Genomic DNA, 22,126 nt, shown 5'->3' on the forward strand with positions numbered 1-22,126 from the left:
TCCATTATGACTGGTGTCTTTATAAAAAGGGGAAATTTGGCCTGGCCAGTGTGGCTCGCTGGTTGAGTGTCGACCCATGCACCAAGAGGTTGCCAGTTCGATTCCCGGTCAGGGCACATGCCCAGGTTGTGGACTCAATCCCCAGTGGGGGGCATGCAGGAGGCGGACAATCAAGTCTCTCTCATACATGCTTCTATCCCTCTCTCCCTCTCCCTTCCTCTCTCTCTGAAATCAATAAAGAAAAAAAATTTTCAGAGAGCACCCCTAATAACCAGGACCCAAGAGGGACAGAACCTGAGCCCATGGGTCTACCTGTTCAGACCACACCAGTGCCTCTCCTTTGGATGGGGACATGAATGTTTTCAGGAGGCACCACCAGGGAGGCTCAATACCAGGACCCATGCAGAACCACAACCTGGCCCCGGTGCCCACCCTGAGTCTCTCTGGCTACCCCGTGCCAGCCCCATCACCAAAGGAAAGAGGTTCACAGGGATGCATCCAGCCTATCAGGCTCCGTGCAGGACACAGGGAGGGCAACCTCCACCAGTCGCCTTGGCCAGCCCAGAACAGTGCCCACCTTTGGAAGAGGACTTGGATAAGTCTTCAGGTGGTGTATGTACATTTGGACCTAAGATATCATCCCTGGGGTGCACAGCCCAGCCCACCCTGATCTCTGCCACCAGAGGAATACTTCTAAGCAATTTTGGTGGGCCCAAAACAAGACAGCATACAGCCCTGGCACAAATGCTCATTATTACCCTGGCTGACTCTGCTGCCTCCCCCCTCTGGCTGGAAAATTTTCAGGAAGGCTCAACTGGTGTGGCTCAGTCGATTGAGTGTCGTCCGGTGCACCAGGAGGTCGCTAGTTCGATTCCCAGTCAGAGCACATGCCTGGGTTGTGGGCTCGACCCCCCATAGAGGGCATGCAGGAGGCAGCCGATAGATGTTTCTAGCTCGCTCTCTCTCCCCCTTCCTGTCTCTCAAATCAATTAAAAAAAAAAAAAAAAAGGCATTAACAAAAATGTTTTCGTTTTCAGGAGGTGCACCCAACAACTGGACCCCATGCAGGATGGCAACTACACGATCTCCGGAAATCTCTCGGGTCCAGCTCTTTAGGGGAAGACGTAGAAAAAGTTTCCAGAGGCACAGTTGGCACTCAGGTCCTACCAGTGACCTCATCCGAACCAGGGTGCACTCCCCAGAGATTCCTAGCTGGCCTAGGCTTATGGTTGTCCTCCTCACCCCGCCCCAAAGGGCACTTGGAAATATTTTCTGGAGGTACATCCGACTGGGGGGAAGGGTAAAAGTGCTGAATGCTGGTCTCCCGTGGGCTGCAGGTGGAACCCACCCCCAACCTGACACCACCCTGTCCTGAGCTCAGCCCCACTTCCACTTGGTTCAGCCCTCCCCTTCCCAGCTGAGCCCAGACCCTCCCCAATTAAACTCGGCTAACCACACACAGCCACAAAGCACCTTCAAGGGGCCTGCACATAGAAGTCACTTACTTTTGACCCTAAACCTCCTATTTCATCAGGTCTCCTTCCAAAACTGATCCCAGAGCACATCAAAATGAGGGCATGTCAGGCTCGCTCTCTTTTTCTCTCCTGGGAGGCCCGCAGCTCCAATCCACCTGTTCCAAGTCCTGCTTTGGGATTTACCTCTGAATCCATTTCCTCCCCCAGGACCTCCCAGACTCCTTGCCTCACAGCCAGATCCGGGAGGTCCCAGGGTATGTCTGGTTCACGAAGGCTCCTCAAGACAGCTGTACAATGGCCTAGGTGCAGGGAGGAGAGAAGCAGGACTGGTGGACAGAGGAGTGGATGAGGCAGGGTGTGAACACTAGAGTCTGGTGTAAGGATTCAGGCAGCCAAGTGACTCTCTGCAAGGCTTCGGATCAAGGGTCAGCTAGAGATTACAGACCTTTCTGGGTCATAAATTTTATCACCCTCAAAAAAAAGCACTCAGTCACACCTCGACCCGAGGCTTGGTAGTGGCATTTTAATGGCTTTCACTGGTGCAACAGCAGCAAGAAAAGAGGACGTTTGCCCCACCTCTGCAGGAGGGGGCTGAGGTGGAGAAGGGGGCAGCCTGCCCCCAGCAGGTCTAACCATCCTCTTCCCATTGGACTGAGGCCAGGAAGGTGCGGATTTCCATGGGCTGCAGTGTGATGCTGGCGGGGTCCAGCCGGCAGGGAGAGGGCTTGAGTGTGGGGCCTGGCGAGGTGCAAGGGAACAGTGAAGGGCACAGACTTACTCTGCCTCACTCCTCCACCCCCGTGCTCCCTCCCCTGGGCCTAGACATAGCCATTCACCCTCAAATCTGTCCCCAGGGCCTCACTACCAGACTGTTCAACAGCTTCCCAGGGCCTGGATACCACTCCCAGACTCCCAAATCCTTCCCAATGCCTGGCCAGCTCCCACACACCCTCAAGCCCAAACTCAAGGTTAATGAACAACCCCACCCCACATCCTGAACTAGACACTGACACAGACTCAAATACTGTTCTTGAGACTGACTGGATGCCAACCTCAAACACCCAAGACCCACCACTAGTTTGCTGTACCTACTTAAGACCCTTAAACCCCTAACCTGGATCTGAACATTGCCCCAGATCCTCAAGCTGGACCTGGGTCCTGGCCAACATTCCCACACCTCCCACACAGCCCCCAGCTCCCGGCCCCAGGGGCTGGCTCCCACCCGTGTTCGGTGTCCACTGGAGCCTGGAGGCACTGGCCTGGAGCTGGTTAGCAGCCAGCGTAGTCTCCTTAAGGTTGGTGATGGTGAAGGCAGAGAACAGATCCTGCGGGTAGTAGGTGGGCCGGTCTGAGTTGGGTCAAAGAGGGGTTTCCCCACTCCCCTCTTGCTTCTCTCCTGTTTCCTTCACAGCTCTGCCCTCCTCACCCTCAAGTCCAAAGTAACTGGAGAGCTCAAGTTGCCGCTCATGTCCTCCCCGACCGCGAACTGGTGCTCCAAGCGCAGCAGCAGCATTTTCGGGCCCCAGCGGGCCAGTGTGAGCAGGTGCACACTGGGCGGCAGTTCCCGGCGCAATCCGGAGAACTTCGGGAAAGAAGAGGAAAGAAGCAGGGCGAAGGGGGGTGACGGGGCGGAGGAGGGGGGTGAACTTGAGGGGCGGGGCAGACTCCAGGCCCGAAGGCTAAGATCCGACTTGGGGGGAGGGGTTTAGCTGTGAGGGGAGCAGTCTAGCCGGGTTCATGGGGGCGGGATTTAACCTGGGAAAGACCCGGCTCAGTCCGAAACACGAGGGCTAAGCCAATGAGGGATGGGGCAGTGCTAGGTTGGGGGCGGTATGAATTGATCAGGCCTGAGACCCCAGTGAGGGCGGGATGAATGGACAAGGATGGGGCAGAACCGAGCCTAGGGGAGATAAGAAGGAGGGAACGAGGTGAGGAAGTAGGAAACCTGGAGAGGTGGGAGCTGAGGATGTGAACAAGTCTAGGCGGGATGAGACTGAGCAGCGACTGGAAGCTAGCTAGATCATGGCCTTCCCAGGAAGAGTTGGGGCCTGCAAGATGCGTCCTGGCTAAGCCTAAAGGGACCCTTCCCCACATCAGCCACCATCTGGCTCCTCTCTTTCTGTTGGCCTGCCACCCGCCACCCCTCACCTGCTTGCGCGCCACCCCTCACCTGCTTGCGCGGGGCGACCTCCAGATGGTACGGGGTGCCGCCACCCCGGGCCAGCACAACCTGTGGGGCCAGGAGCTCCTTTTCTGCCTCTAACCGGTGCCTAACAGCCGCGGTCTGGGCTTTGTCCAGCAACACGAGGTGCCGCCCTCGTACCCACAACCCCGACTCCGACTCCAGCAGCGGCTCCCCAACTCCACGTGCATCGTCTCTCAGCAGCCGTCGGTGCACCTGCGGGGAGAGTGGCCAGGAGAGGCTGAGGGACCCTCTGGCCAATTTCGGGGCCAGATATTGTAAGAACTTAAAGAAAAAATGAAGATTGTGAAGATCGGATGAGAATGAAGGTCTGGGAGGGAGACCCCAGCAAAAGTATGGATCCTACCTAGCAGAGGACTAGGTCTAGGGGAGGTAAGGACCTAACGGAGGTCTAAACAGAACAGGTCAGGAAGTAGAAGGGGTGCCCCAGTAGCGATTGGATAAAAAGCATGGAGTAAACGTCTCACTTAGGAATGGAGGTCTCAGCTTAGTGGGACCCCAAACAGAGGGGTGCACCTAGCAGAGAACTGGAAGATAAATTAGCTTCACGGTCCAGAAGAGAGCCAGGGTGGGAACTGGTGGGAGAACCCTCGCTTAGATGAGGCTCAGACCACTCACCATGAGCTCTATGGAGCCATCTCTCAAGCTGCTGCCCCCCTGGGAGCGGTCAGTCAGCACAGTCAGCTGCACATTCTGATCCTGTGAAGCAAGGGGGGAGAGTGAGGAAGCACACTGCCAACCAGCCCTAGCCCCAAGCAGGCAACACGGGATATGGTGGACACTGCCAAAGACAGTTGGGAGATGCTAAGAATGAGGGGTGACACCCACTGTGTAGAAGAGTATCTGAGAGAGGTGGGGAGCAGGATAGGGGAGGGGGTACCGTAATGTAAATACGGCTGTTGACTGGATAGTAGTTTCCTGCCACTGGCTCAGTCTGGTTTAGCTTCCAAGTGGGTCGATAATTCCTCCTGGGGAGAGAAGGGGAAGGGTTTGGTCAGACCCAGGCTCTGACTCCCCTTTCCTAGTTCCCCTTCCTCAGCTCATCCATTCCTCACTCCCCTTTCATCCTCTCCCTCCCACACTCAGAGGATTAGCAGATGCCCCCATCACCCATGGGTCCCCAAAACCACAGACCACCCATGGGGGCCCCCAGTCACCCCCACCTCCTCTCCAGGATCTCCCGGCCATTGCTGTCAGTGAAGAAGAGTCCTTTTGTCTCCAGGGCAGTGTCAAAACGACTGATGACTTCCTTCCCCCAGCCATCACTATTCCAGATGGAATGACAAAGTTGTGAGCCTCGCCTACTTCCACTCTGCCCCAGCACACCCCCTCTTAGTCCCAGCCTGTGCCACTCACCCTACAGGTATTGGTCCCACTGTCCACTCCAGCTCCAGGTGCCGCTGTCCTGGGTACAGGCGAACCACCTGGGAACACCAGGCTGAGAAGTTCTGGTGCACCTCCTGCACCAAGTCCGTCTGCAGGCACATTGGGCAGGTGTGAGCCCACACTTGAGTGGAGGTGAACCCTACAAATGTCCACCTCTTTGTGAACCTCACAAACACCTACATAAGGGTACACCCCACTAATAGCATGAGGATCCCACTTACCTGCCTCACCTGCCTAGGTGTGATGCCCACACTTCCCACTACAGTCATTACCACATACATCTTGAGTGTGGCATACATGCTTGCTGCCCACCCCTACCCCATCTTGCCTCCTTAGAACAGGATTCTAACTGGGCATGTAGATACCTGGAATAAAAAAGACTGTATTGCCCAGTCTTCCCTGAGGCTATCAGTAGCAGTGTGACTATGGTCTGCCCAATGGAAAGTAATCAAAGTATTGTGAATGTTTCTTGCCCCTTTCCCTCTCCCACTAACTCAAGTGCAAATGTAAAGGCTGGAGCTTGAGCAGCCTTCTTGGGTCATGAAGTAGAAGCTGAATGTTGAGGAAGGCAGAGCAATGAAATTGAAGGGGTCTTAATGACTATGGAACCACTCCACCTAACCTGGATGGCTAAGCCAGACTTTCTGTTCCATGGGAGAAAACCTGCCTTGTTTTCAGCAGTTAATTTGAGTAACTCTGTAACAATAGTAAAACTATATCCTAAAAGAATATATATATATATATATATATATCCTAGCCCAGGTATGCAGACATTCACTGCAAGGGGAGTCATGTCAAAGGTGAATCTTACCATTACCTGCCCCATTTCCATCCAAAAAGGAAATATCAACAAGAAGCCCTGGGAAACCCCACAAGTGTGAGCCCCTGTTTCCAACCAGATGCACACTCAGATACCTACCCTGAGTGAGAATCACTGAAGCCCTAACCAACTGTGAACTCTCCAATATCCACTGCAAGTATAATCCTGTCCTAACACAGATCCTTGGGGAACTCTTCAAGAAGCTGCATCTCCCTATTCATGGGCCAAGTGGGAATATACCACACTGAGTTTCAAAAGCTAAGTAATATACTAACACTCACAGCAGATGTGAATACCTTTCTATGCCACAGCATACAAAGCTGAAGACCAGCCCTGTGCAAGGATCCTCAAATCTTCCCCTCAGGACTTAGCCCTCTGATCTGATGGAGACGCAAATCCTTTCCCCACCCCCACCCCAAACATTGCACACCACCCTCCCAGGCTCCAAACCACCCAAAGCCCATCATTATTCCTGGCCCCAGACCTTCACCAGGCGGGTTTGAGCCCAATGACTTATGAGCAGAGGTTCCTGTTGGTTGGGTCTGAAGATGTAGGCACCTGAGACCTGGGTGCTTAGGTTGTTGCCTGTACTGGCGTTGTACCTAGGGCCAGGGCAGGTGAGCGTCAGGCAAGGGGCCCCAGCTATGCTCCCACCCCCTTTCCTGGCCTGGTTGTCATCCCTCACCAGTAGAAGGTTTGGCGAATAGGCAGCAGGAGGTCCTGCTCCAGGTTCTTCATCTCCACCAAGAGCCCGGTGTCAGGGTCAAACCTAGCCCAGATGTACTGGACAGAAAACAGGACAGAATTTAATGACCATCCCTTCAGCCAAGGGCAGCTTCGTCCTCGGACTCAGGAGAAAACCCTGGAGTCAACCTTCCTTTCTTCTCTCTCTCCCTCCTCACTCCTGACCCTACTAGCAAATCCTAACAGCTCCACCTTCCACCTTATCCTCAATCTGACCACTTATCACCACCTCCGGGGCCTTTCTGGACTAGTGACTGCTGCTGACCCTTTCCTGGTTACCCCCATCTGTTTCCCCCCATAGCTGCCAAGGTCAATGCAACCCCCTAAATCCAATCTTCGGCTAGTCTGCTGGAGGACCAGGGCTGCTAGTGCAACTGACAGGAATCACAGTGCCAGAGTCCACAAGACTTCTAAAGACCCAGGAAAATTTATAAATTTTCATTTCTTTTAGAGCTTTTGTGTCTGCTGTTCCCTGCCTGTCTAGATTCCTCTTCCCCCAACGGCCACATGGCTCCCTCCCTCGGGTCTCTGACACACCTTCACTTAATTTGCAAACCCTACCATCATCAGCTTTGACATATCTGTCAAGGGCCACCCAAGACCACACTAGGCCCTCAAGACAGCCCCAGTAGAGGACACTGAGACTCAAGGAAAGCAGTCACTCACTCAAGAACACACAATGGAGGGCTGATGACATTACACCATAAACCCAAGACCTGCTGACCCAGAGTGAATACAGCCCACCATGACACCTCAACCTTGTCACCAGAGCAGGGAAGGGGATCTGAATGGGGCTTCACCTCATTTTGAATGGTCAAGTCTCGGGACGAGGGCTTCTGAAATCGAGGCTGGGGCACGGGAGCCCGTGGGCTCCTGCCAGGCACTTGGGTTACTGAGTAGATGCTGAAGCCGAGGGCAGGCACTGAGGCTGAGAAAAGCAGCTCCTGTCCGTTTGAGCTGGGCATTGTCACCACCTCAGATAAGGGAGAAGGGAAGCTGAGTAAAGAGGCTGGGCATACACACATAGAGGTGCACATAGAGGAAGGGGCCACAATCCAGGAGGGGAAGGAGTTCCAGGATGGAGAGAAGAAATTTAGACGTTGGGTGAGGAAAATGAGGGGTGACAGAAACTCTGAATTAAAGATTGCACAGAAGCCCTGGCCGGTTTGGCTCAGCGGTTAGAGCGTCGGCCTGCGGTCCTGAGAGACCCGGGTTCGGTTCCCGCTAAGGGCACGTACTTCGGTTGCAGTTTGTCCCCGGCCCTGGTTGGTTGTGCGGGTGGCAGCCACTCGATGTGTCCCTTTCACATCGATGTTTCTCTCTCTCTCTCTCTCTTCCTCTCTCTTCCTCCCACTCTATCTGTACAAAAAATGGAAAAATGTCCTCAGGTGAGGATAAAAAAATAAATAAATAAAATAAAGATTGCACAGAAGATTCATTAAATGGAAAACAACCCACCAGGAGGGTAGAGAGACTGTAGGAAGGGGGAGAAGTGAGGGAATAAATGGGGGAAGAGATCTTTGAGGCAGGGGAGTGAGGAAAAGACAAGATACTAGGGAGAGAAAGAGGTTCATGGGAAAAGGCCTTCCAGGATGAGGGGAATATTCATAAATAGAAAATATTTCATGGGGAGATATTAAAAAGAGGGAGATACTCACAGGGGAGGAATGTTCCCAGGAGGTATCATATTAAGAGGCAGAGGTGGGGGATTCAGAGTAGGAAGAGAAAGTAGTGGATGGGAGGTATTCATGGGCAGGGCAGGTATCCATGAAGGCAAGAAAACATGGCATCCAAGAGAGGGCGGTGTCCATGGGGGAAAGGGAGAAATGCCCATGAGGGGAGGTAGTCATAGGAGAAGGGTGTTCATAGAAGGAATATTTATTAAATGGGCTCACATTGTTGGGCACAACTGTGCCACTGGGATCCTTTACAAGGAAAATGTGTTTGCTGACTGGAAGCCGCACCATCCAATCTACTTTCCGCCCCAAAGGGTTATAAATGGTCACCTGGAACTGGGGTGGGAGGATCAGAGTGGGCATGACTCACAGCAGGCCTTCTCCAGACCCATCCATGATGCACAGCAAGGACCCAAGTCCCCATGTGATCTCTGTCCAGCCCCAGCTTCACTGCGTCCTACGTGATCTGGCCCAGAGCGACCCCCCATCTCCTCTTCACCCAGCCGCGCGGATTCGCAGGTTCTCATCCCACCCACTGGACCCATCCCGGTCCCAGGCGTGGCTCACACTCTCCGCGGTCTGGCTGAGCGGACAAAGGCTGATGTTAAGGTTGCGGCAGAAAGTGAACTCCACCTTGGAGCCGCTGAGCCGCGCCAGCGCGTTGCTCAGGAGAACCTGTGGAGGAGCAAATGGGTCCACTGCAAGCCCACTGTGTAGTCTCCACTCCCCAACCCGGCCCCGCCCCACTAGCCTTTCCAGGTCTCTCCCCACTCCAGTCTCCGGCCCCTTTCATCCCAGGCCCCGCCCCACGAGCTCTTATAGGCTCCGCCCTGCTGCCTCTTTCTGATCCATTCCTGTCTACGGCCCTTCTACCACAAGCCCCGCCCCACAAGCCGTTTAGACCCCCGCCCACTGCCCTCGACCACGCCCCTCCCTGTCTCTGCCCTTATACTCCAGGCCTGGCCGCAAGCACCTCGCAGGGTCCCCAGCCTGCTGCCAGCTGGCGCGCGTAGTCGTCTGCCACGTGCTGCTGGGAGGTCCCACTGACTGCATCGTGGTGCTGGAGCACTGCCATTGCCTCATCTGCAGGCAGATGGAGGTGAGCAAGTGGTAAGCTGGGTGGGATCACTACAGGACTGAGCCCTGACCTCAAGGAGATACAAAAGGTCTCGTACAGGGGAGCCAGGGTTCTTAGGGGCTTTCAGAAGGGACTCAAGGATGAGGCGGAGGTCTGGTGCCCCGTTTGAGCCCCGTCCCCATCCCTACCCCGTCACTGACCAGACACCTACTGAGGGGTGCACTGTCTCCAGAGCCATAGGGTCCCACGTTGGCCGCGGGACCTGCCAGCGCCTCCAGCTGGTTGCACACCTGGGGGGCAGGGAATATGTTGAGGCATGGGGCCTGTCAGGACCCCTGGGCTGCCTCCTTGAGTCCAGGACCCACTCACCTGCAGGAAGTTATAGCTGAGGCGCTCATAGCGTTTGAGAGCTGGCCGGCTGGAAAAGTAGCCAGTCCAGAACATATGGGGGCCATCAGCATAAGGGAAGAAGTCATCTTGTTTCACCGACCTGCAGTGGCAGAGGCATTGAGAGTAAGGTCACTACCCACAGGGCATTCCAACCCCCCGAGCTTCCCAGGCCCCCCAAATACCAGGTGAGGTTGGCCTTGTTCAGCTCCCAGAGGTAGCAGGCTGGAGTAGAGTAGAGAACATTGACACGGCTCCCATTGGCCTGCTGCAGGGGGAAAGTGTGGCATGTGTGAGCCCTTGGTAGTCTGAAACTTCCCCGGGGGGGGGGAGGGGGGAGGCATAGGTGGGCACCACGTACACACATTTATGCATCCAGTGGGTTTAGATTCTCTTAATACACATTTTGAGTGCAAACCAATAACCAAGTGTGAAAATGTATTTTGGCCAGACCTAAATGTTACCAGCCTGTAAAGAGTTTCAGTGATGCAAGAATAAATTTGAAATTTTACAAACCTTGTAAAATAATTTAAATGTTATTATTACAAAATTTCATGAAGCCCTGGACAGTGTGGTTCACCGGTTAGAGTGTCGGCCCATGAACCAAAGGGTTTAGGGTTTGATTCCCAGTCAAGGGCACATACCTGGGTTGCAGGTTTGATTCCGGCCCCGGTCAGGGCACAGGCAGGAAGCAACCAATCAATGTGTCTCTTTCACATCAATGTTTCTCTCCCTCTCTCCCCCTTCCTCCCTCTCTCCCTTCTACTCTCTCTAAAAAAGAAAAAGTCAATGGAAATAATATTCTCAAGTAAGGATTAATTTTTTGAGAAAAACTAAGTATGACATATAGGGCAGGAATAATCATTTCTCAGCACTGTCAGGTTATTACCAAATGACACATTGTTATAATGAATGGGGGCTCACTTTCAACTGAGGGAGGTGGAAGAACAAGAAGATAACCTCCTCCCTGAGGAAAGGCTGTTCATACCAGTGCCTTGTACACTGTAGGTGTTCACTGAGTGAAGGGAAGCACAAGGGACTACATGCCTTCACGTGCGTACACACATCTACACTTCTGCACACACAGTCATTACACAGTTACATAAGCAAACCCATATACACACTGTATTCACTCAGCAATCTCTCAGTTCTTCAACATGCTCAGGATCGCTGGCGCAATCTAGAATCAGAGGCCAGATCCACTCTCATGGAATTCGCACCAAGTGCAACTGAACAGATATTCAGTTGGTTACAATCAGCCTGGATGTGACAGGTATTTGTGAAGACTGGTATGAGTACAGGAAGAGCAAGATCTCCACCTGGGGTTTGTGAATGCTTCCTGGAGGAGGGAACAATGTAGCTGGTGTCTTAAATGAGAAGCAGAATGTTTTCAGCCTCAAATAATAATAATAAAAAAAAATCATAATACTTATTATTTATTTACCTAGCACTGTTCTGACTGATCTATGTAAATGAACTCATTAAACTCTCATCCACAGACATATCAGGTGAGAACCACCATTATGCCCATTTTCTAGATAAGAATACTGAGGCACTGAGTGCTAAATATTTCAAGGTCTCAGAACCAGTAAGTGGCAGAGCCAAGATTTGAACTGAGAGATTCCCATTTCCAGTACAATGGAGTGGGCAAAGGAGCTGTCAGTGGCAGAAGAAAAACCAAGAAAGTGTGATGTCCTGATAGCTCAGGAACATGGTATTTGCAGAAGGAAGCGATCTGGGTGATCAAGGCTCCTCAGTGGTATGGGGAAGACTAAGAAATGTCTTCTGGAAGGCCCTTGGTGATGTTACTGAGAGTTGTTTTGGTGAAACAGCAGTACAGGGAGCGAGTGGAAGGTGAGGACAGGGAGATTGTGGTGGTAGACAACTCTGAGGACAGAACTGATGGGAAGGAATGTCTTTGATTAAAGAGAGAAAACAGGTTCTGTGCTGATGGGAGAATGACTGCCTGCCCACACAGCCACAGGTCACAGGCCACTTACAAGGGCCATACCAACACATCCGTGGTAGACAGAATAATGGCCACCCCAAAATGTCTGTGTCCTAATTATCAGAACCTGTGACATGGCAAATAGGAATTACATTTACAGATGGAATTAAAGCTGCTAATCAGATGACCTTAAACAAGAGATTATCCTGGATTATCTGGATGACCCCAATGTAATCACAAGGGTCTTTACAACTGAAAGAGGGAAGAGGAATTGAGAGAGAGAGAGATGTGCAAGATCAGGCTTTAAAGATTGAGGAAGGGGGCTGTGAGCCAAGGAATGTGGGTGACGTCTGGAAGATGAACAAGGCAAAGAAACTATCCCTTAGAGCTTCCAGAAGGAACACAGCCCTGCCAACATGTTGACTTTAGCCCAGTGAAACCTGTGTCGGACTTCTGACCTATAAACTATAAAATAATATATTTCTCTTGTTTGGAGCCGCTACATTGTTGTGATTAGTTAGTTATAGGAGCAAGAGAAAAGTAAGAGAACACCCACAGCTACTCATCTGACCAAAGGCCCAGCAATATAAGCACTCATGTGCACACAGGGTGGGCACACTCACCTGGGCATTAACCAGCTGGATGAGCTTGTCAAGGTTCTTGAACCACATGTTGGCATTCTCATATTGGAAGTCTGAGCCCATGGTCATCACGGTGTGGTTGGTGCGGTAGAACTGGCCCTGAAGACAGAAAGGAAATGTCCTCAGGTTAGAGCATCCTGGCCACCCCTGTGTACAACTGTGTCTTGGTATATATGTGGTCAAGTGTGAATGCACAGTGGCATGAGGGGAGGGGTGTGTGGAAACATGAAAATGTAGGGACATGAATAAAAATAGTCACAAACTATTGAGTAATTCTCTTAGGCCTGCCACACAGATGAGAGTACTAAGGCATCATGCCATGCTGTTTTCATTACCATGTTGAGTGTGGTGGTGGTGAAGGGGTCCATAGGCTTCTAATCAGAAATACGAAAATCCAGAAGAAGGGTGTGGTGAGGGTGAATGGAATATTACCTTCCTCTGAGGGTATGGGAAGTGTTAGGGAATCAATCTCTGGGCTGTGGGAAGGGCCTGATGCATTATGTACACCAGTCTTCCAGGTTCTGGACACTGAGGTTACCTGGGCTGTGGCTAATTTTAGGAAGTAATCGACCAGTTCTTTGGCATTGTACTCAGGGCTGCGCGGGTCCTCCACAACAGGTTTGTCAGCACACAGGACATCCCAGCAAAGATTCTCCGGTGGATTGTACATGTTGGGGAGCACACCTGTGATTACACCAGGCTCAGGGGGTAGGCCAGCACCTGGGACCTGCCCTGAAGTCAAAGCCTAGCATGTCCCACCCAAGTCAGACTTCAGAATTTACAGGGCCCCAGTGCAAAGTGCAAATGTTGTGCTCTTGGTCATAAATTATTAAAAATGTCAAGATGATGACAGCAGAGTGTAAAACCATGCCTTTGGAGATGGTCCTGCCCCCACCTATCTACCCCCTTACTGGTGAAGAGGTCGGCAGCAGGGGGCTTCAGGCTGGCACTGGCCCGCCACACCTGCTCCATCTCAAGTTTCTTCTTCCGCACCCACTTATCTTGATAATCCAGACGCCCGAAGAAGAAGCCGTCAAAGCCCATCTGGGAGTCGGGTGGGATGAAGACAAGAATGGAGGGCAGGATGACTAAGTGCCCGGCCCTCTCACCACCCCTTCACCCAACCCCCTCAGCACGAAAGGGGTGGGTCAGAGCACAGAAAAAAGCAGGTCAGAAATCAAGGAGGCCTCCAGTGAATATGCAAACTTAGGGAAAGGTCAGAATGCACTCCAGGAGAGGTAAGAGGGGGTGGGTTCAATGCTAGAAACCAGCTCCACCTTCCAGAAAGGGAGCATGAATTGAAAAAATATTCCCTCTTCTGCAGACCAAAGGGGGTCATGACACTGGTCAAGAAGTCTTTTGCAAAGCAGGGCAGGCCTCCACCTGCCACCTGGAGGATCCTTCCTAGCAAATGAGGCAGGGCCAGGAGAAGAGGAGTCACCAGCTGCAGGACAATGGTCAGTCTGGGCTGGAGCAGTGAGAGGCCAAGGCCAGAGAGGAAGGAGTGGGACTCCAGGGGAGGTCAGAGGGACAGGTCCCAGGTGAGTTTGCAGGGATGCGCGGGGCTTGAATGGCTGAGGGAGGAGTCAAAGCTAGTGAAGGGGAGGATTCAAGGGAGGCGGGTAAAGCACCTGAGCAAACAGTGAGGCCTGCTCCCGAGAATGTCCAAAGGGGTCGATGTGCCAGGCCACATGGGGGCGCCCGTCACTGCCAAACGTGTCTTCCAGGAAGCGCAGTCCTAGTGTCATCTGGTCTATAATGGCTCCGTAGTGGGTGGCCGCTTCGTCATTCATCACCCAACCACCATTGGCAAACTCTAGGCGCCCTGTGCCAGGAGGGGCAAAATCCAAGTAGGTTATCAGGGCCAGGAGTGGGGCTGAGTCTGGCAATGCAGGGGATGAGAAGACCTGCCTGCATGCCCACGCCTGGAAGGAGAAGAGGGGTCTCTCCCATGACAGTGTAGCGAGATATGGAACAGAGAGCCCCCTGTATGGCATCCCAGATGATCCACTGGAGGTGGGGCCTTGCAGGATACATAGGAGTTCTACAAATAAAGGGAAATTCCAAGCAAGCAGGGTCACATGCACATTCAGTCTACACATGGCACAATAAAATTAGAGAAGCCAGGGTGAAGGAAACAGAAGCTAGGCTGGGCTTCCTCTTTTCACTTCCTTGGGGCAGCTCACCCTGGCGCACCAGGTCCCGCACAACATCCTGTGTTGCATTTGTCTGTTGATGCCACCAACGGGAGAAGAAGGCCATCTCCACATAGATGAAACGACGGGTAGGTTCCGCCAGCAGGGAAGAGATGACCGAGTCTAGGATGTACTGTACACCCGCATGTTGGATGTTATTGTGGACTGTGGGCACAGGGGTCAAGCAATCAGGGATCAGCAAGCCAAAGGTGACAGTCCTAGACACAGGACCCCAAGCTGGGCATTGCCCCCACCCTAATATCCAGGACCCAAAAAGGATTTGAAGAGCTTGAAGGGATCATGGGAGTCCCAGCTGTCAGACCCCACCCTCTCTACTCACTGCCGTAAAAGTACTGGTCCACTGTCTTGAGCCAGCCCACGTCATCATGTGTGTGGGCCACCAGGTGCACGTTGAGCATGTCTGGCTGCACGGTGGGACATGTCTGCACAGGGACCCCAAATACACACTCACACACCCTGTCACTTACCCCAAGGTCAAGAGGCAGACTGGGGTGGGAGTGGGGGTGGGGGACACAAGGTAAATCTTGATCTACAGGTGAGTGACTTAGAGACGTCGGGCCAAGCCCTCCTAGGGAGGACATGCATATAGTTGTGATCACAGATACAACTCCCTAGTGGCATATCTCCTCAGGGCAGCTCTCATTCACACCCTGGGAAAATAATAATAGTAGTAGCTAATATTTATTAAGCATTTGTAAACACAAAGCAGCCACCCTGCGGGATAGTGACAATATTATCTCCAGTTTTCAGATAAGAGGACTGAGATCAGAGAATTGTAGTGACTGGCCTAAGGTCACACAGTCACGCAGCCAGGAAGTGGAGGACCCAGGGTGAAACTCCAGGCCAGCTGACTCCAGAATTTCAGTTCTCATCCAGCACGCCACCGCATGCACACGCGCGCGCGCGCGCGCACACACACACACACACACACACACACACACGCCCAACCACACAGCACAGTTCAATGCATGCAAAGTCCAGGCAAGCCGACCCACAGAAGGAGGGAGGCAGGTCAGGCACAAGCAGCCCGGTTCTCAGAGACGCAGAGACAGACCCCTCACTGACACAAAGCACGAACTCAAGCCACCCTGTCATACTAGCGATCATAAACTAGGCACCCATAGAACAGACCCATCCACACCTCCACACCCCACTCGGGGTTTCCCTCCGGCTTGTGGACATTTCCTCTCCTGGGCCCCGGCTCACCTCGTATCCGGCGGCCCGAGCGCTGGGCGCAGCCAAAAACAAAAAAAGAAAGAAAAGGGGTGGGAGCAGTGGTCGCAGCGCGCGGAAGCTTGTCCAGGGACCCGCTGCACCCCGGCCGCAGCCAGCGTCGACCCCCAAAGACCGCGCGTTAGCTCCCATAGCTGCGCCGCCGCCGCCGCGGCCACCGCTGTGTGTTCCTCCTGTGAGTTCCCGGCCAGGCTAAGGCCCAGCAAAGGCCCCGCCCCCAGGTCGCGGCCTGGCCAATAAGCGCTTATACGTAGGGGCGGGGCTAGGACGCAACTCAGTGCGTTTTGGGATTGAGGCCGTGGTTCGTGGTACTTCTTGTGGCATTGGGCATGTCCCACCCTGGAGGTGCTGGTTTGGACAGAGGAGCGTTTAGCGGCCTTCCTGTGAACTTAGAGTGCCCCTTTGTCCCAGTAAGCTCAGAGGTCTCAGATCTTCCTACCCGTGCCGCATTTGCCTAGAAAGTGGACTGTGCATGGGGTCCTAAGGTGTTCCATTAACCTTCAAGGCTGGGAGCAGGGAGAATTTGATAGGGGTCCTGTTCTGTTCAATGGGAATTGAGACGTTGGGTAAAGGATCTGCCCTTGGAGCGCTGGGAATAGGAGGCATACAGCCTGGTTGGGAGAACTACCCATGTTAGTACACGCAGACTCAAGAAAAAAGCCCAAGACTGAAAATCTATCTCCATAAGCAGAGAGCAGGTAAAGTCCAAAGAACTAGGCTGCCCACTCCAGTCTGATAATTAATAGAGCTTATTAAGGGAAGTTTACATAGGAGGCACGTCTTGGGTGGCTGCAAGAGGACATGGATCCCTGCTCCGCTTGGGTAAGGGGTGAGGGGGACTAGTACATGAATGCTATAAGGTATGAAAATTACTTCACATGCTTGAACAAGTCAGACACCCTGTTCCAGGAATAGCACATAGCAGGAGGCAAAGGAAGGGTAATGATTTATGTCCAAATGAACATCAAGTACAATCAGACAGTCTCTAAGGGTCCAGCATTGGTCACATCATGGAACAGTCTCTCCTCCACACACTACCCTTTGTGACCAGCTCTTACATGACCCCTCAGGTATCCTGAGTGGTTCACAAGAAAGTTCAGGGAGGTAGCTCTCTTATTTGCCAATTGACCTCATTGGAGACACAGTCTGCAGGAACAGTAAAGTAACATACAAGAAAAAAGACATTAAAATAAACAGTCCAAGTATTAATAACACCTTTTTCCATCATGCTCCACCGCCCTCACACCCACCCAAAACTCACCCAGTGGGTTAGTAAGTCACTTAGGCTTGGGCCAGGTCATTTAAGGCATTTACGTGAGTTTTTATATGTGCTACCAAAGAAGAAATGTTAGCAGATTCATCTGGCATAAGAACACAGCATTCACCCAGAGACATGGAAGTTGGGTACAGACTGACAATCCCCAGAAGAGGGGGTGGTGGGGGAGAGATAAACCACAGAACTTATATACATGTATGCATGAACGATGGACATGGACAACAAAGCTGGGGACAGGGCAGGGAGGGAGAAGAAGGGTGGAATCAGTGGGGGAAAAGGGAGAAACATAGGTAACAATAATTAATTAATTAATTAATTAATTTAAAAATTAAAAAAAAAAAAGAACACCACATTCAATTTGGATAATGGCACAGGCACACACACACACACACACACACACACATCCCTATAACTGAATGCTACAGAAACAGCTACAAGTTCAGAGAGACAAATATTTACTAGGAACTTGAATTGGGAGATCTATGAGAATTACACTCATAGGCTGATCTTCAGATATTAATGTAGCCATAGTGTTTGGAACCTGGCCCAGCTTTGTAAACTATATTTGTTGGTCAGGATGAAGTGGTGCTCTCTGTTATAAGAAGGTGAATAGGGCCCTGGCCAGTTTGGCTCAGCAGTTAGAACATCGGCCCACAGACCAGAGAAGCCCGGGTTCAGTTCCCACTAAGGGCATGTACCTCGGTTTGTCCCCAGCCCTGGTTAGGGTCGTGTGGGTGGCAAGTGGTTGATGTGTCTCTCTCACATCAATGTTTCTCTCTCTCTACCCCCCCCCCTCATTCTCGCTCTATCTGAAGATAAATGCAAAAATGTCCTCGGGTGAGGATAAAAAAATAAAAATAAAAGAAGGTATATAGGGGAGGAATATATTAGATCAGGACCCCTACCTTCTCCCCTCTTTCAATGATGCATGTACCAGTCCACATATAGCCTGTCTCCATGGGTCCCAACTGCATTAGGATGACAAGGTCCTATGGGAGACTGAGCAGATTCTGTCCCCCAGGGGCATGAAGTAACCAACCCATTCCAGCATAACATCCCATAGCAGATTCCAGTAAATGGTCTGCACTCCAGGGACAATAGGGTCTGCTACTCTCAGTATCGTGGCCCACTGGTCCGTGGCAAGCATCAAGACTCTTACAGTGTCCTTTGTTTCCCACACCTTTACCACATTAGGTGGCTCATTTGAGTTCCCAGCCTGGAATATAGAGCAATAGGCCCCACAAGATGGTCATTTAAGTGTATTTACACTTGGGAAAACACCTTTGTATACCTGGCAAAGTTGGTTTTCAAGTTAGTAATTTTATCTTTTAAGAACACTATTTTTTCATTCTAACAAACCCAGCTGCCTGTTATATGGGAGATGGAACCTGCATTCAATAATTGTATTGACCAGATCACTGTATGTTAAAGGCAACTCTGCCTCCTTAGCTATGCACCATCCCATTTGGGCACTATCAGGCCCACTCTTCCAGTGTACCCAATCTGTGGTGTCAACTGACCACTCAGTTGCTAAAGCATGTATTTTTGCCAAGGCATCTGCTTCCTGGTTACCTGGAGGTGTAGATGCCTTATGGGCAGGCACATGGAAGATACCAAGATCTTCCCCAGGCTCTTGTAAGCAAGCCCCAACTATCTTTCCAAATCTCTTGTCCCCAAAATATTTCTTCATAATCATCCACCCCTCCATTTCCATTGTCCAAGCCATAAAGTAAATCCCTGCAAAATACCCAAGTGTCAGTACACAGGATCAGTGGCCAAGGTTCATGTGTGATACCAACCACACAGCTCTTAATTCAACCCACTGACTATTGTGGTTTGCTCCCTTGCCATCCAAATAGTGTCAATGGACAACTGAATGGCAACTGCAGTCAAGGTAGATGAATTACCCTAGCTAGAGCTATTAGTATACCAAGTGCCAGCAAGTTCCCCTATTCCTTCTTCCCAGGCTATAAGGTCTGACCCAGGGATGGAGCAGGAGAATTTGGAGGGTCTATATATTTAACAGAACCTAATAGTTGCTGCATCTCTAGAGACAAAGGGCTATTTGACAAAGTACTCCTCTGCTATAGTAGGCATGCCACCTAGTCAGCATTGGAGTCCGAGCCAGGGCAGAGGCAAGTCAGTGGTATCAAGGTGTATCTGATTTCTGCCCTCTTCCACTATTGGGACCAAAATCTAAGGGGCACTTGCTTCTTTTGCTGTTTTTGCACATGCCTTCTGGGGTTATTCAAATATCTGATTCAAATGGCAACCCAGCCTGGGAAATTCCAAGGGCATTAATCTGTTGGACCAGCATTTTTGCTTTCTCAAAAGCAGCTTATTGTTTGGTGCCCCAATCCCATATATGTACCTTCTGTGTGTGTGTGTGTGTGTGTGTGTGTGTGTGTGTGTTATTTTTTGTTTGTTTGTTTGTTTGTTTTTGTTTTTGTTTTTGTTTTTTTTGCATTTTTCTTCAGATAGAGGGAGGGAGAGAGGGGGAGGAAGAGAGAGACAGAGAGAAACATCGATTTGAGAGAGACACATCAACTAGTTCCCACCCACACAACTTCAACTGGGGCCAGGGACAAACTGCAACCGAGGTACATGCCCTTAGCAGGAATCAAACCGGGCCTGTCTGGTCCATGGGCCGACACTCTAACCACTGGGCCAAACCGGCCAGGGCTATATGTCCCTTCTTAACTAGGCAATATAAGGAGCAAAATATATGTGCTAAGTGGAGAATAAATGTTCACCAGCACCCCTAAATTCTCACAAAAGGCTGTACTCCTTTCATATTTTTTAGTATTTGGTAGGCTTTCTTGTCTATGACAGCCTCAGGGACAATGAGGGTCTTACCCAACCATATGACTCCAAAGGACTCTCCTGCAGGGCCCAGACCTAGAATTTTCTGCTTATTCATTGCCCATGCTTTCTGTTGTAGATGATCCAGTAAAGCCTGCAAGGTTTCCTGCAGCAGAGGCAGATCTTCATGGCTTATCATTATGTCATCAATATAATGAGCCATTTCACAAAGGTCAGGAAGAAAAACAGTGAAACAGTGACAGGTCCTGAACCACCATCCCACAGCATATAGTGGAGCTACGTAAATAGCTTTGAAGAAGTGGTTGGAAGGTATATACCCCAAGTGGGAAACACATTTTCTAACAATTTCTCTGTTACTATGAGAGCATCAACCTTGAAACAGAGAAGGCTTCATTCAACCCATCCAGAAAATATACACACAACAGCAAGAAAATATTGATAACCCATACTAAGTGACGGTTGAATAAAGTCCAGCTTACGTGCTGTATGGTACATGAAGAAATACAAAAACAAGAACAAAATAAAAATGAGGTTTGCCAGGGAGCCAGGAAGAATCAAGGCTGCTTGGGTTTCCCATTACCCCAACTGGTTAACTTACAATCATTGTTTACCCATCTATTTCTTCTTTTTCAAATTATAAGACAAAGTTTATTTAGAAAGTTAGGGAGCCCTGGCCAGTTTGGCTCAGCGGTTAGAGCGTTGGCCTGCGGTCCGGAGAGACCGGGTTCGGTTCCCGCTAAGGGCACGTACTTTGGTTGCAGTTTGTCCCCGGCCCTGGTTGGTCGTGTGGGTGGCAGCCACTCGATGTGTCCCTTCACATCGATGTTTCTCTCTCTCTCTCCCTCCCACTCTATCTGTACAAAAAATGGAAAAATATCCTCGGGTGAGGATAAAAAAAAAAAAAAAGAAAAAAGAAAGGGAGATACAACAACATTTTATTTATTTATTTATATAACTTTTTATTCAAGGACATTAACAATTAGTATTATATCGATAATGATTTAAACATAGCTAATTAGCCCTGGCCGGTTTGGCTCAGCGGTTAGAGCATCGGCCTGTGGTCTGGAGAGGCCCGGGTTTGGTTCCCGCTGGGGGCGCTACCTCAATTGCACCCCCACCCCCCCGCCCTGGTTGGATCGTGTGGGCAGCAACCACTTGATGTGTCCCTCTCGCGTTGATGTTTCTCTCTCCCTCCCACTCTATCTAAATAAAATATCAAGGAATGTCCTCAGGTGAGGATAAAAAAATAGATAAAATTAAACATAGCTAATTAAAGATGTGGTTATGACATCTATTGACATTCTCAACCTTACATTTAAAAAATAGCTGAAAACTAAACATGAGGTATATGAAAAAGTACTGCAAATTTTAATCATCCAGAATTTAAAGGAATATTGGGAGCTTGTTCTTGTGGGAAAATTACTGGTTGAGTCTTTTTGTTTGTTATGAAGTTGATGGGCAGATTTTTTTTTTCATCCTCACCCGAGGACATATTTCCATTTTTTGTTCACATAGAGTGGGAGGGGGAGAGAGAGAGAGAGAGAGAGAGAGAGAGAGAGAGAGAGAGAAACATCGATGTGAAAGGGACACATGGAGTGGTCACCACCTGCACAACCCAACCAGGGCCAGGGACAAACTGCAACCGAGGTACGTGCCCTTAGCGGGAACCAAATCCGGGTCTCTCTGGACCGCAGGCTAATGCTCTAACCACTGAGCCAAACTGGCCAGGGCGATGGGCAGATATTTTAAATTACATTTTGATTTCCAAAAGCTTTGGGGGAAAAAAAAATTTTTTATCCTCACCTGAGGACATTTTTGCATTTATCTTCAGACAGAGAGGGAGGTAGAGAGAGAGGAAGAGAGAAAGAGAAACATCGATGTGAGAGAGACTTATCAACTGGCTGCCACCCACAGGACCCCAATCGGAGTGAGGACAAACTGCAACCAAGGTACGTGCCCTTAGCAGGAACCAAACCCAGAACTCTCTGGTCTGCAGGCCGACGCTCTAACCTCTGAGCCAAACTGGCCAGGGCAAACCTTTGTAAATTTTGTTAAACCTATGACTCTTCCCAAGGAAAAACTTCCAGTCTTATAATTCATTTTACATTCTAATTGAGCATTCTCATTTTACAGGTAAGGAATCATACCCAGAAGTAAATTGTCTGGCACCACATGGCCTCAGAAGCAGGCTCAAGCTTTCCCAGAACCCCGATGTAACTG

The 22,126-nt window shown here is 50.7% G+C and overlaps 1 protein-coding gene across 1 annotated transcript; it reads right to left on the reverse strand.

Annotated features, from left to right (window-relative positions):
* Positions 1–1,796: 1,796 nt before the first annotated feature.
* Positions 1,797–15,979, reverse strand: MAN2B1 (mannosidase alpha class 2B member 1). The gene is made up of 24 exons (XM_036240733.1): positions 15,781–15,979; positions 14,894–14,996; positions 14,545–14,718; positions 13,990–14,183; positions 13,270–13,402; positions 12,897–13,042; positions 12,341–12,457; positions 9,955–10,037; positions 9,752–9,872; positions 9,594–9,672; positions 9,278–9,387; positions 8,872–8,979; positions 8,524–8,640; positions 7,429–7,602; positions 6,570–6,667; positions 6,369–6,486; positions 5,035–5,153; positions 4,842–4,943; positions 4,559–4,646; positions 4,297–4,377; positions 3,646–3,873; positions 2,902–3,057; positions 2,698–2,800; positions 1,797–2,213 (listed from the first exon to the last, which is right to left on the reverse strand). The coding sequence occupies exons 1-24, from the start codon at positions 15,937–15,939 to the stop codon at positions 2,104–2,106; spliced, it is 3,021 nt and encodes a 1,006-aa protein (XP_036096626.1). The 5' UTR covers positions 15,940–15,979; the 3' UTR covers positions 1,797–2,103.
* Positions 15,980–22,126: the final 6,147 nt, after the last annotated feature.

Source organism: Molossus molossus, unplaced genomic scaffold, assembly GCF_014108415.1.
Source record: "Molossus molossus isolate mMolMol1 unplaced genomic scaffold, mMolMol1.p scaffold_m16_p_4, whole genome shotgun sequence".
NCBI lineage: Eukaryota > Metazoa > Chordata > Mammalia > Chiroptera > Molossidae > Molossus > Molossus molossus.

Coding starts and splice junctions, on each gene's coding strand:
- MAN2B1 (XM_036240733.1), bottom strand. CDS start 15,939: ATGGGAGCTAACGCGCGGTCTTTGGGGGTCGACGCTGGCTGCGGCCGG. Junction 13,043..13,269: donor TGCTGCCGACCTCTTCACCA/GTAAGGGGGTAG, acceptor GTGTAATCACAG/GTGTGCTCCCCAACATGTAC. Junction 4,944..5,034: donor GTGGGACCAATACCTGTAGG/GTGAGTGGCACA, acceptor CATCTGGAATAG/TGATGGCTGGGGGAAGGAAG.